Genomic DNA, 13888 nt, shown 5'->3' with positions numbered 1-13888 from the left:
AGACTACCATTGATGTAAGAGCTTGAACCTATGATAAACACAAAACACAAGGCTACCATTGCTGTAAGCTTGAATCTTTGAAAAACACAAGGCTACGATTGGCAAGGACGACAACTCTCAAAATTTATAATTGATTCGGCCTGCTCCCAACTGTGCCTGCAAGTGCATGTGAGCAACTGCAAGAGAAACTGGCACATGTGAACACATACACGTGGGCACATGTAAAATAAGGGCAGTACATGCACAAGGTTTTTTTTTTTGTGATAGCAGTACATGCACAAGCACAAGGTGCATGCGTGTGCATGCATACATGTCTGCACGTCAAACTTGCAAGCACAGCCCTAATACCTGCCCATATGACGTAGTACAGAACGTACAGAAAATCAATTAAATGTCATTACATTTCCAATGATATATCGTGTGGATATACTGTTAGTAACCTTATATTTCAGCTAGAAGAGCCAAATTCGACTTTTCCTGAGCACCCAAGCCCACAAGCATTGAGAGGGAATACACCTAAATATATTACACTTCTCCCCCGAAAAGTCATCTTTACATGTCATTATCAATATATTGGACACGTATTTACAAGTTAGACAACTATCATACATAGCAGTATAAAAAGGCACAGTACAAATGAAATCTTCACGTGAGAGAGTATTTACAACAGCATGCATCAAGGAAACTGGCACCAGACTGTACTTGGCACACCATCATAGCTGCAGCACAGAAGCAAGTCACCCCTGTAAGCTCATTACTGAACCTCTCACAAGCCATCCAAAGAAAAATTCAGCCTTCTAATTTGGCAAGCCTTACGTGTATCCACGACAAACTAATACACGCTCCACTACTAAGCAACAAACACCGTTTCACGCAGTCCACCAGCTCAACGAGAGTAATAAAACGTGCTCTTTCTTTCAATTGGAATTGTCTCATAGAACATATCATATGAGGTGAATCTGGAATCAAACCTCTAAAACAGCTCAGAGACCAGACTCAAAATTTTCTGCCATATTGGCACTTCAGTATAAAATGGGGGCTTTGAAATTTTTAGATTTCAAAAGCCTTAATTTGACCTTGAATAAAAAGAAGCTACAATCAGTCAGTATAAATTGGACACACTAAGAAGGCCATCAACCATCGTCCAATCCACATTCAAAACATGTTTATACCTAGATGAGTCCAGGAACATGCCCAAATTCATCTTCTAAAAAGACAACAAAGTGCAGTTTCAATCTCATGATAGTCACTCGTAAGCTTGAAAACCATAAACTCCATCACACATAGCAGGGCCTAGCTACTATGGCATCCCCACTGACGTCATCAGCGCCAACAGTGGGTGTAGACCATAGTATAAACATATTCTCTCACACATACAAATCCACACACACACACATAATTGGGCATCCATTTATACAAAGTCTTCGTACTGAGTTCCCATCGGCACTCCTGAGGTGAAGGGCAGACTCAGCCATGATGAAGGCTAGCACTAAAGGAGAAATGTGTATCATACTATGCAAACAGCCAAACACCAATTTCACGTGTAATCAGTCAACAATGCTCTCTCTTTTATAGAATGTTCTCCTCAAACATACAAGCGCACCTCAAGTTTAGAGAAACAGAAAGGCAGGGCATGCCCAGTATGGCGCTTTGTACAGCTCAAGAAAGGTCAAGTTTGAAAATCCTTGGATTGAATCTTGAATGAAACAAAAATAGAAAGCAGTCCACTTAAAACTGAATGAAAATAGAATCGGTCCACTTGAAATTTCTGGACTGGATCGCCAAGGGCCAACAAAGATCTTAAGGGAGCTTTAAGGAGTATATAATATCTAGACCAGCACGGCTTGCAAAAACCCAGAAGTTCATGATATCTAGACCAGAGTGGCTCATTGCCCTATAAAATAGATACACTTGCTCAAATGAAAGAATACAAGTACTTGGTACAAAGGCCACCACAAAAAACACGCTTTGAGCATCTGAAACGTTTCTGCCTGAAACCTTTCTATGAAGCGAGTGAAATTGGCGAGCTCGCAAACTTAGGGTTTTTTGGTGAGGAGTCAAAGTGGATGCAAACGATGGATTGGTTTGAGGACCATTCATCTGCCTCTTCCTCATCGAAGGAAACATCATCCAATTTTTTAGATTTTAGTGTTGACTCTACTGAATTTGCTAGCATGGTAGCTAGCTCGATTGTACTTTCACGCTGTACACTATAGCCTGCTATCATTTGTATGACTTGTCATCGTGTCACTTACAATTGTCACTTCTACTTTGTGACTTCTAACTTCATATTTTCAAGATTGTTGACTTTCTTGTCCACATTACCTTTTTCAGATTTTATATATATGTAACATGTTGGATTTCCATCGTTCAAAGTTCAAACTTCAATCTTTAAAGTTGAGAGAGATCTATCATCGGGCGGGGGGGGGGGGGGGGGGGGGGGAGAGAGAGAGAGAGAGAGAGAGAGAGAGAGAGAGAGAGAGAGATCATTGATGTCCTGACACTAGAGGTGGTCCCATGTGGATAATAAAATCTTTAGAAAGCATGTTTGAGTCCTCGCATGTTTGCTAGACTTTAGTGTTTCTGATTACATCTATCTATATTTAACAGATATTGTTTCTAGGCAAAATTCTCTGAGATTTTCAAAACACTTATTATTTTAACCCCAAAACCGGCTCGAGAAATCTTTCTGGTGACTCTGCACAAAGAGCAGAACTAGTGTAGATTTACTTTTGCTTTTTCCCTTTTGAGTTAACCCTAACCTGCTTGTTCCTCATTCAGTCCACTCATGTGCACTGGCCTCAATCCTATTTAGCTGTCCTAAGCTTTCTCTTGGCTCATTTTTGGGCCACATCTCCTCCAATTCTTGGTCCTTTAGCTCTTGAAAACCATAACAAGAAAGCCAAGTGAAATCTTTACGAAGCCTCGGATGTTGAACCATACAATTGGCATTATCTGCTTCCATGGCCTAAACAACTATGAGACAACTAAAATACATGCTCATTCAGGCTAGAGATGGCAGAAGGTGACCAAGTAATCAAGCATTTGGTCAAGATCCAAGTAATGAAGAATCCACTCAGACATTATTGGTGGACAGAAATCAATTGGCCATCCTCATGCTCAGTAAATTGCGCAGCTACATCACGATGTTGACGATCCTTACAATAGCAGAGAGAGATCTAATCGTTGATTTTTCATGAGGTCAGTCCCTTGTTGATACAAGAGGAAGCAAGGCAGAGACTGTATGAGGATCCAAGCCACAAGAAGGCATTCAATGCTACTACCAATACTTCATGAAATCTCATCAAAATTGAGTGCTACATCTACATGTTTTTCATCTAGTATGTGTTAGCAAGATCTTGCATTATATAGACGTGTTCCTTATGACCTGCTTCACACCAATGGTGTCGCTCACCTCCTCAAACATCCCTTGTGTAATGCAGTAACCCTCTCATATAAAGCCACGACTGCCCATACAACATCATGTGGCCATATCCAAGGCTCAATGTAGTGCACACCCTCTTTTGACTTGAAATCGGTGAGCTGGTCTACGGGCTCTTGAAGTTTGGCTACTCAAGCCAAAGAAGAAAGGTAATGAGGCTTCCGAGGACACTGACTCTCTTGACTAGGAGAACAAGAAAAGCAAAAAGAAGTGCTACTACTATGACATGCCTGAGACATCTACTGAGACATTGCAGATCTGGGTGGAGAGGTTTATACATGAGCCATAGGAAGCAAGAAGAGCTGTATGCAGTTAGACAGAAAAAGAAGCCACACATAGTGCAAAACTAGGGCAGCAAAACAGAACTTGAAGAAGAGGAGATTGGCTGTAGAAGGTCGCAACGCAAAGCTGGGCTTGCACACCCTGTCATGTGCACGAATTGGTATCTAACGTGTACTACACAAGACTAGCTCAGGTAGCCTGGGGAGGCTTAGGGCTAGGCAGGCTTGATTCTCGGGTTGAGTGGCAAGGGTACGACCCAGTTAGAGGTCTTTGCTATTTTTGGCGCACTAGGCCCGGGTCTATAAAAGAGGCCCAAAGGTTCATTTCTTAGAGAGCCAATGGGAGCAAGTCTCGTTCCCAAGTGCTAGGTCTGATCCTGGATTGAGTCGCGGACGCATGCCTGCCTCTTAGCGTAGCCCAAGGCCTAGCAACAGATCCCAGGCCTCTTGGCGCCACCTGGTGGTATGGGACACCAGGCTGGTTAAGATCTGGTTGGGAGTTCGTGCCAATAGCTCAGCTCGAGGACATCGCTTGATTCAGGATTGCATCCCGTAGATGTCGTGGTTGGGTGGTGAGCAATCTGCTCAGATTCCTCACGTTTGGTGTGTTCTTGTGTTTGCTTGCAGATCATAGGTTTCAAGAGTGCTGGGACGTGTCAGTTGGTATCAGAGCCAACTCCTAAGGTAGGAATCTCTGTTACGAGTAAATTTGGACGAGATTTTCTCCAAGTAGCCTCAATTTCAAGATTCGTGTTCATGCCCTACAAGTGCTTGATGGTTCATCGTTGAGGGTTGTGGTTCTGGATTGGAAAAGAAGGAAGGAGAGAGAGTGAAAGAAGGGTGAATTCGTTGCTAGATGTGAAGGACTAAGAGAGAATGAGAGAGAGGTGTAGTTAGGAGGGAGCAGTGAGGTCCGGTTAGAGAAGTGCGAAGGGAGCCGTGAGGCAAGCATAGTGCTGAGGCGAACCGAAAGGATCCCACGTACAGGCTGGCTGCTCAAGGAACGCATTGGCAGGCAGAAGAGGAGCGCAAGAAGGTGCGCAGCAGGCTGGAGCCAGATCGCGATCTGGGTCGGGTGCTATTGGGGGGGGGGCTAAGAAAAGCACCATTTCCTCCAAGTTTGGAGGGTGGGCTTTTGAAAAGCAGGGCTTTCTAAAAGCCTGCTTACCCGCCTTATAACTCAGCCAGTTCGTCTCTTACTCTAAGCCTGTGGACTGCGCATGCTTCAAGCTTCTGTACGCCATCTTGTTCGGGAGCCAGTTACGTTGTACGGCCTGCTACAGACGTCCGTACGACACAGCCAGGAGCGGGAGTATTCGGATTCATAGATTCGGGCTGATCATCAACTCGTACCAGCCTACCTTTTTCATCGGCTAGCCTTTCCTTTCTTTCGTCACCTCCTATCTAGCCAGCTCTCACTTCGTTCCTGTCTCCTAGCTCCGAGCCCACACCTGTTGCTTCTCTTCTCTAGTCTACTTTCTTCGTCAGATCAGATTTCAGTTATGGCTAATTCGTAGACCCCGAGCTTGCGATGGGTGATCAAAATATGAATTATCAGGTAGATGATGACCAGAGCCTATACGATGATCTGATTACGAACACTGTCTTCAGTAATTCACCACTACTCTCAATGAAAAGTTTGAGCAAGTTGATGCGAATCAAACGGGGTTAACACAACAACTCCAAGGGATTCAAACTTCACTCTCGCTTTTGACTAGCACTGTACAAGCGCTCACGTAGGTGGACCCTTTGGCTTCAGTGTTAGGTCCGAATATCACTCCAGATCCTTATCCCAGAGATCAGAAATCCCGAACCAAGGAGATGGTTGACACTTGGTTGCACAAGTGGCAAGTACACTTCCAGTTTCACCCTTACCCAGATGAAAAGAAAATGCAGCTTGCAGTAGGGTATATGTCAAGGAAGGCTTTATTGTGGTGGAAGGAACTCCGACCAAAGCCTGCAACATGGATCGATTCAAAGAGGTCTTCAAGAAAGAGTTTCTGAAGAGGGAGGAAGATTATGACAATGTAGGCAAGCTCAAGGCCCTCAATATGTCCAAGCTGAATTTGAGTTTTGAGGTCTATCTTCAGAGGTTTCGTGATTTCGAGACCAGAGCTACAAAGATGGATCCAGTTACCTTGTTAGGATTCTTTGTGGACAGTTTGCCTGACTCGTACAAGCTTCAGATTAAGAATAACAAGTGTACTACTTTGCAAACTATGGGCGCATCTATGATGATACCATGGCCAGCGCAAAGGGAACCACCATTGCCGACACGAGCGGGAAGAACAAGAGGAAGTTCTTACAGTCTACAACTGGTACCGAGGAGTCGAAGTCTATTGACAACGCCTCCAAGAAGAACTCGACTCAGAAGAAGAATGGTTGTGCCCGTTTCCTACGCACCTTGAAGTTAAAGAAAGAAGGATGTTGCTTCATATGCGAGGAGCGGGGTCACACTCGGAATGATTGTCCTAAGTGCAAGAACCACATGCAAGCATCGCGACCGAAGCTCCGTGCGGGACAAGGTACCAAAGCTACGGGAGCTAACCAAGTTTCGATGACACGTATTTCTGTAAATGTCATTACCAGCCCACTTTCTTGTAATTGCACTTTTAATAATTCGTTATTTGGCCCCCATGACCTTTTTCGAGTTTATGGAGAAGTAAGGGACCAAAGAAGTAAGGCAGAGGAATAGGGCCAGCAGAGTTGGCAGACATAGAGGCAATGGGCCAGTGTATAGGGCAGTATGGGCCTTAAATAGAGGCCTGACTGGTCAGGCAGTGTACAGACTGTCAGTAGCATAACAGATAAGATGGGTCGATGAAAACTGGGCCTGTCACCCAGATCTAGGTCTGGCCTTTCACCTGTATTAGGAGGGCTTTCTGTCCTTACCAAGCACTGGTAAAGGCCACTGAAGCTCATATACGGAGCATTCAGCCAGAAAGCACAAGGCAAAGTAAACAGGAATGAGAGCTCGCCTATAGAGCATCCAAGGCAGCACTTGTTGGCGAGTTTTGGCATACGTTTTCAGTAATAAACTTTGATATACTGGCTGTTCTGCTGCTGTCTGCAATGTCAGTTCTGAGTGTGTCTAGCGAGGTGATTCTTGTGCACGCTTGTCATATGAAGTTGGATCTACATCACTGTTTCCTTTGGTTCAAGATTCTTCCTTTAATATTCCATTCTTCTGCTGCATGGGAGGTCTCACAAAGTATCCCAAGGGTACATTCCTAGACTCTCCAACTACTAGCATGTCTATCTTGTTGATGCCAATACACAGTTAAGATTCACTTAATAGCCTCAACAGCAGCAGAAACCCAGCTAACCAGCAACAGTCCCATCATCCAGACTGCTCAAAGTTCTAAGAGCTCATATAAATAACCGAAATCAGCAACATGCCCAAACTCATGATTAAAAATAAAACAAAAAGTGCAGTTTCTGAGCTCACAATTCACGCTGGCAAGGCAGAACACCATAAATTGCTCCGCATAGGATAGATTACTGCAGCCTAAATATCCAGAGATTCACATTGAATATATCCCAAATCTTGCCTGGCTAAACCTCCCTCAATGATACACTTGGAACTTACCCCGAAAACAACTTGCAGAAATACATTAGAAATACTAAAGCAAGCCCCACGGATAAATTTGTACCTGTCGGATGCGTCGTCTCCGAGCTCGAAGACCGTTCAACTCATCCCGCCAACGAGCTTCACGAAACAAAAAAAATAATCATGAACATTGAATAGCTCCTTTGAAAGAGATGCTAGATTATAAAAGCAAGCACTGCATCTCTGACAATATGCCAACCTGCATCTGTATATCGCTCTTCCACAACTGCTAGAAGCATATTTTTCATGAGGGTTATCTCTTCAGCGATGGGATCCTTTCCATTCTCAGGGCTGCACAACCCTTATAATCTTATTAATGAGATGCATGTGTGCTCCCAGAATACACCAGAGAAATGATACCCTTTAAAACATTTTTCTTCCAAATTAAAAATAAAAAATGAAACTAAACTAGAAATCAAACCCACCGGTCTAGAGCTGATATACTGCCACTGCGATTCGCCTCATTGGATATGCCTGCTGTCCTTTGAGTAGCAGCATAAACAGGTCTCACAGCATCGGAGAAAACTATGTCTTTGTTTACATATATTGGAACCTGAGACCATGGGACAAGTTTAAACACATCTGCTGTCCAAAAAAGCAGTCTGTCTCACACTAGGGTAGATACAAAATACACACACAAAATGGCTGATGGACTGCCTAGAAATATAAAGTAAAAAGAAAGTGCCTAAAAAGGCATAAGATAGTAATTATTTGAGTTTAACTCCTCATACCTTGCATCTCACCGCCAAGTTTACAGCATCAGAAGGTCGAGCATCCACACTTTGCATGTCCACCTCACCTGGCTGCAGCATCAGACAGTGCAGCAATAAGTCAATTCACTGGCATGCAAAAGAGGACACTTTGTCACAATAACAAAGCTGGACACTATTAAAATGGGAATCTAGAAACAAATGCCCAAGCACATATGTATAGCCCACATTCACATAAACAACCATTATACAAAGTTTTCTATTTTTAATTTGTGTCACCTCTAGCAAGGATGGTGGACTCAATCGTGAAGGAGGTTAGAACCCGTTGAAGCAAAACATTCATACAGCCACAAATGCTGGTGAAGAAAACAAAGGACACAACATGGAACTGTCACAACATCACCAAATGGCAAGTAAATCTCACCTGGTGAAGTCTGCATGTGCGCTGACAGCAAACCTCTAACGCTATTATGGACTAAATGCCTTCCGTGATGCAAACTAATAACCGGAAACCTCGTAAAATGCACCAACCAAAGGGGTAACAAGGCAGGCAATCACAATAAGAGTAAGGGGGGGATTTGCACAAACAAAAAACAGAATGAACAAACGCCCAAAAGCCTTCAAAAGCAACGCAAAGCTTATGAATTTCCAGGAACATGCCCAAACTCATCCTATAAAAACACAACACAGTGCAGTTTCAATCTCATGATAGTCACTCATAAGGTTGAAAACCATAAACTCATCACGCATAGTAGGGACTAGCTACTATGACAATCCCCACTGACATCATCAGCGCCCAACAGTGGGTATAGACCATAGTCTAAACATATGCTCTCACACATACAAATCCACACACCCACACATACTTGAGCATCCATTTATACAAAGTCTTTGTACTGAGTTTCTGTCGGCACTTCGGAGGTGAAAGGCAGACTCAGCCATGATGAAGGTTAGCACTAAAGGAGAAGGCTAATCAAAAAGTAGTCTAAAATCTCTTCATGCAAGCTACAACTGCTTGTGAAGACTAAACAATTTCATTTTAGTCTCTCCCAGACAAGCATCTAAATCTAGCTGATAGGGCAACGCACCACTTAAAAGAGAAAGAGTTATCGCAATACCAGCAGGCCACAACATGGACGAAACTATGCAGAACATTGATTATTGGTAGCGTGTCCTCGGTTTCTTTTTCTTTTTTACCTGGGTTCATTCCCCTTCTGAAGGATCACCCAAGGGGTCTGAGACTCCTACTGCTTCTGTTTGGGGGGTGCTGGGCTCTGGCTTGTTGACTCTGCTTGCTCTACGGGGGTGGGGGGGGAGGAGCTCGGCCTTGGCCACGGGGACAATCTCTGGCTAGATGACCCATAACTTAACATACTAGAAAGAAGTGGAGTTCATCTTCTATTTTCCCCAATCTGGCAAACTTGGCAGATTCTATGGCACCTTTCATCTGCCTTTGAACACTTGCATATCTTCACTGAGGTGTTCCTAACCTCTGGTAAAGCAAAAGGGGGTTGATCCCTATTTTGTAAAAATTCACCTTCTCCTTTGGTTTCCCCATAGCTTGGCAAGAAATGTCTGAATCTAGTTGCCATTTCTTTGTTAACAGATCCGAGGCATCAATTCCCTACTGTCCATCAATCAACTTCTATCTTATACCATACTTTGTGTTTTGTTCCTTCCATGGCCTTACAATGTAGTCTATGCATCCATTTTGATGTCTCATAGTAACCAATCGCAGCCAATAAAATGGGATATGGACTCTACACATTGATTCTTGCTTCCTCCATCGTGAAACTCTTTCATAAGGACTCTTCCTGTTTTCCCTACTCCATCATGAGACTTATGCTTGCAATGTGTTATTGTATAAGAATTAACTCATCTCCCAAATCTGTGCCCCGCACGCGCCCACACAATTTAGTGTTATTATTTTAAGCAAAATACTAAAGCAAATGGAGAAATGCAGAGATACCAACACAAGCATAAAAATTGACACAAAAATCAATAACAAAAAAGGACCCGAACTATAGCAGAAGCTTGACCAAGCTTGCCACTTTGTTTTTCCAATGTTGATCCTAGCATATCAAAGCCGAAACTCAAAAGTCATAGCTACAATATGAAAAAAATCAGCATCACTTTCCTTATCATCTCAAAAGCACTCTTCCTGACAGGCGTACGGCATACAGGCTTCTTATAAATGGAGGAAGACAAAATGGCTGAAAGCTCAAACTCTCCGTTCCAATGGTCCATTAGGTTGCTGATGTCATTTATTCATTACAAATGAAGGAGCAGTTTAGGTTAAATAAATGGCTGTTCAAATAACCATGTAGCTCATAAATTGCTTCTTCCACACATGGAAATATATTGTGCCATGCTTGCAGTTTGCAAATCTTGTAGAATTCAAGGTTTATACATCGTAATGAATCTCTAGCTTAATGAGGTTACAGCTGCACATAGGCAACTGCGATTGATTGAGCTACTTAAAACTTGGCATTGAGAATGTTTCTCATGGTAAAAATCCTGAACCTTGCAAGCAAACATAGTAGAGCACATGGTCAGCTTGCTAGCAATTCGAGATGGCACCATAGCTGACTCAACCCATTATTGAGTGCTATACAATTGAGAAAAAATAATATGATATTTATAGCCTGTATGAATATGGAAATGAGGTGCCATGAAAGTCACTTGCAACCATAGGAAGAATGTGAGTTTCATGCCTAGTAAACAATCAGATTACCATTCGGCATCATTCAGCATGCTGGAATGCAATCGCGGTCAATACAGACAAGTCTTTTATAGAGGACACGGAGCCCTCGCAGACTGGCCAGTCACATTCTTTGGACGAAAGCGCTCCTACGATCAACCTCAAGTTAATCGTGCGACGACGCTTTGTCTGTGCCTATGACCACTATTGAGGAGAATTTCTTCCTCGTGCATGAAAGGGTGTCGAGGGAGTGAATAGTAATAATAATAGGATGCGGATTCATCAGAGATACACGACGATCAGCAATTCCATTGTTTAGTAATAGACTGTGTGAGCCAACTGACCAGAACAGACTGGTCTGCACAGCAACTGCTGTCTGCCGACCTACTGCTGCCCAGACTGGCAATACGCCCCAAGGTGGCCCAGTGTGAGCCCCTTGTAGAAGACCATTGGAGGGCCTGCTGCAGCCAGAACCAGGGCTCATGCCAGTCCTGTTTGCCAACGTGCACAGCAGCAGTCCTACAGTCAGTCCTTAGGACTCTGGATGCTGCCCACGTGGCAGCCCAACTCATAGATAGGGCCCTGTTCAGCCATGTGGCAGTCCTATGCACTGCCCACACTGATTCTCTCAAATCCCATCCTATGCTGTTGGCTCCCCTGTCCTCCGCTCACAGGTGGGAAGTTGACCTCTGAAACTGTAGCTGCCATAGCATCTATCTGGGTACTTACCTAGCACCTTGCCTACAGGACTTGAACAGGAGTCATGCACAGCGGTCCTCGGAGGATTGAATGCATTCAGAAGCTATGCCAACACTGAACACTCCAACTAATAGAGAAACATACAAAGCTCCATTCATTATAAAGACTTATGGGACAATCCCTACCATCACTCACAGCTGTTACATTTAATATCCGTACTTGACACTGGTACATGCAAGAATGGTTAATTACGTATTCTCCAAAAAAGAACAAAATGTTAACGTGCCTAGATCGTCAAGATTCAAAGATTCCCCAAGGCGTACAGAAAACTTAAAGGTGACCATCAGGTAATTTATGTACGTAATTGCCAAAATGAAGAAAGTGTGTGCCACATCCCCAAGAAAATTTTAAAAGATGCGTACAATCAAGCTACCCTCCAGGCATAAATCTCATTTAGCGTCAACTTATTCCAAGAACAGTCAGCCAATTTCAATTCACTACTGCACGAACATAATTCATGCTTGCTACTCGAATCTTTTCACCAATGCCAATGGGACAAATGGGTCATCTTTCGTACCCTTCCTATATAAACACGGGCATGATACGTGTCAGCAACACGCTCTGTCACTCTGATCATTCGTACCTGACATGCACAACACTTGTGGAGTGAGAATCCCCGTCACCAGAAGCTGGCACGATTGCTTGAAAACGTGAATGCGCTTGAAGAAGACTTACCTCGAAATTTAGGGTGCTTACGAGTTCTTTCATGAGGTGATACTGATTCGGTCGCACCTGGTGGATAAGCGCAACGAAAATTGGTAAAGTTCAATCGGGAAACAAATCCGGTACAGACAGAATCCCATGGACAAGTCAAATAGCCAAATTTCTCGGGGGATATGTTAACTAAGGCATTCCCACTGTCACTCAGCCAACTAAAATTCTCAGAGGCATTACCGCACTTTCTTCACCGTGCAAAGCTTTCATTAGCATGGAAACTGCCACGTCACCTGATTATTTGCCGGCAAAGCACGATTATCGGTCAGCTCAAAGCATGAGAAACCACACGTGATCGTCACTAAGTAATCCGACCACCATGGTCAATCACACAAGGAGTAGTAAATCAAGTGAGAGGAGTTGTAAGTCAAGTAATGTAAGCCCACCTACGATAATCGGTAGTAAGAGATCTGCCTCGCAATCAATTTTCAGAAAAATGGTTGGGTTCCGCGATCTGTACAGGAGTCTTCCCTTGGGGGGGTTAACATGGTCGATCTCGACCTCACCGCCGTTTGCGAGGGTCATAAAAAGCTGCCCTTGGGATGGCAAGAGGCTCACTGGACCCAAAATTGAAACTCTGAGCTAATCAACCTTACGGCGCAAGCGACTATGATTCTTTCCTTTTATTCTCTTTCAAGAAGCAACCATTTCGCGTTGGGGGAGGACTGATGCGTGGCTTTTCAATTTCGTTACCTGCTTCGACGACATGGGCCTCCAGGTACTTGGAATCGTCGTCATCCCACTTTCTGCCGGCGCCCTTTCTGCTGGGTCCGCTGTTGGAGCTACAGCAGCGGGTGGGGAGAGGCGAGAGGCGGAGATGCGATCCACGGAAGGTGAAAACAGCAGGTAAAGAAGGCGGCTTAATGGCAATCTGGGTGGCAGGGCGGAGGTAGGAGAGGCGGCAGCCGCGGGGTTCTGAGGAGTCCAAGGGGGAAAGGGAAGAAGGGGGGCAGGGGGGGAGGTGAAGCAGGGCATCCATGGGTACAAACAAAAGAGGGGGGGGGGTGGAAGCCCTAAAAGAGCAAGGGGAGCAAGAGAGAAGGTCGTTTATGGTGAGCGGGAAGAAGAGGGGCGTTGGAGAGGAAGAGGCAGAGGGTTGAAAAGACTCTGTGAGTGAGAGCAGAGAGATGACGGAAAAGAAAGAAGAAAAAGCAGCAGCACAAGTAGAAGAGGACAATTTACTCAACCTTTTAAATTAGTCTTGTGAAGAGTAGTTGAGTGTACACTAACCAAACCAAAACGAAGGATACCCACATTAATTCAAAAGCCAAACAAACACGAAACCCGGAAAAGAATCCCCACGATGCACTTTCAAAGGCGGGGCAGAAGAAAGAAAGAAAGATATATATAGTGACGTCTTGAGAAGCCCTCACATGGCTACTCAACTCGAGATTATTTAGCATGCGTCTAAGTTCTAGCACTATATCAAAAAAATGGCCTACATTACATCACTTTAAGGCTAGGTCTTTAGGTTTAGATGTGAAATCTCTAATTAGTGAGATCCCATCTCGGTACAGTGCCCACTTTCCTGCTTTCCTGGCTTCTTTCACCTTTACAAGCTCAGTGGTTCTTTGCTTGAGTTGTGTTGGAGTGAGTTCCTCGGATATCCATATCTTCGTGCCCTTCAGCTTGTGTGTTTGTCAAAGAATCTTGGTCCTGGCTACCTTGTCA

General features: G+C 44.1%; 1 protein-coding gene across 1 annotated transcript; it reads right to left on the bottom strand.

The window, feature by feature from the left end:
• Positions 1-383: 383 nt before the first annotated feature.
• On the bottom strand, positions 384-13366 carry LOC147886134 (bifunctional nuclease 1-like). The gene is made up of 10 exons (XM_087395502.1): positions 12911-13366; positions 12604-12774; positions 12398-12450; positions 12179-12235; positions 12021-12086; positions 8065-8136; positions 7759-7886; positions 7533-7624; positions 7377-7432; positions 384-719 (listed from the first exon to the last, which is right to left on the bottom strand). Exons 1-10 carry the CDS (start codon positions 13194-13196, stop codon positions 714-716), a joined length of 987 nt encoding a protein of 328 aa, XP_087251628.1. The 5' UTR covers positions 13197-13366; the 3' UTR covers positions 384-713.
• Positions 13367-13888: the final 522 nt, after the last annotated feature.

Source organism: Dipteris shenzhenensis, chromosome 24 (assembly GCF_047967505.1).
Source record: "Dipteris shenzhenensis isolate YYH24624 ecotype China chromosome 24, Dip_SZ_1.0, whole genome shotgun sequence".
NCBI lineage: Eukaryota > Viridiplantae > Streptophyta > Polypodiopsida > Gleicheniales > Dipteridaceae > Dipteris > Dipteris shenzhenensis.
This window is presented reverse-complemented; position numbering and strand designations above follow the sequence as displayed.

Bases quoted from the DNA above. Each gene is read 5' to 3' on its own strand.
- LOC147886134 (XM_087395502.1), bottom strand. From the start codon at position 13,196: ATGGATGCCCTGCTTCACCTCCCCCCCTGCCCCCCTTCTTCCCTTTCC. The intron at 12,236-12,397 runs GTAATGCCTCTG...CTTATCCACCAG, and splicing joins TGCACGGTGAAGAAAGTGCG to GTGCGACCGAATCAGTATCA. The intron at 7,625-7,758 runs GTGGGTTTGATT...AGGGTTGTGCAG, and splicing joins AGTATATCAGCTCTAGACCG to CCCTGAGAATGGAAAGGATC.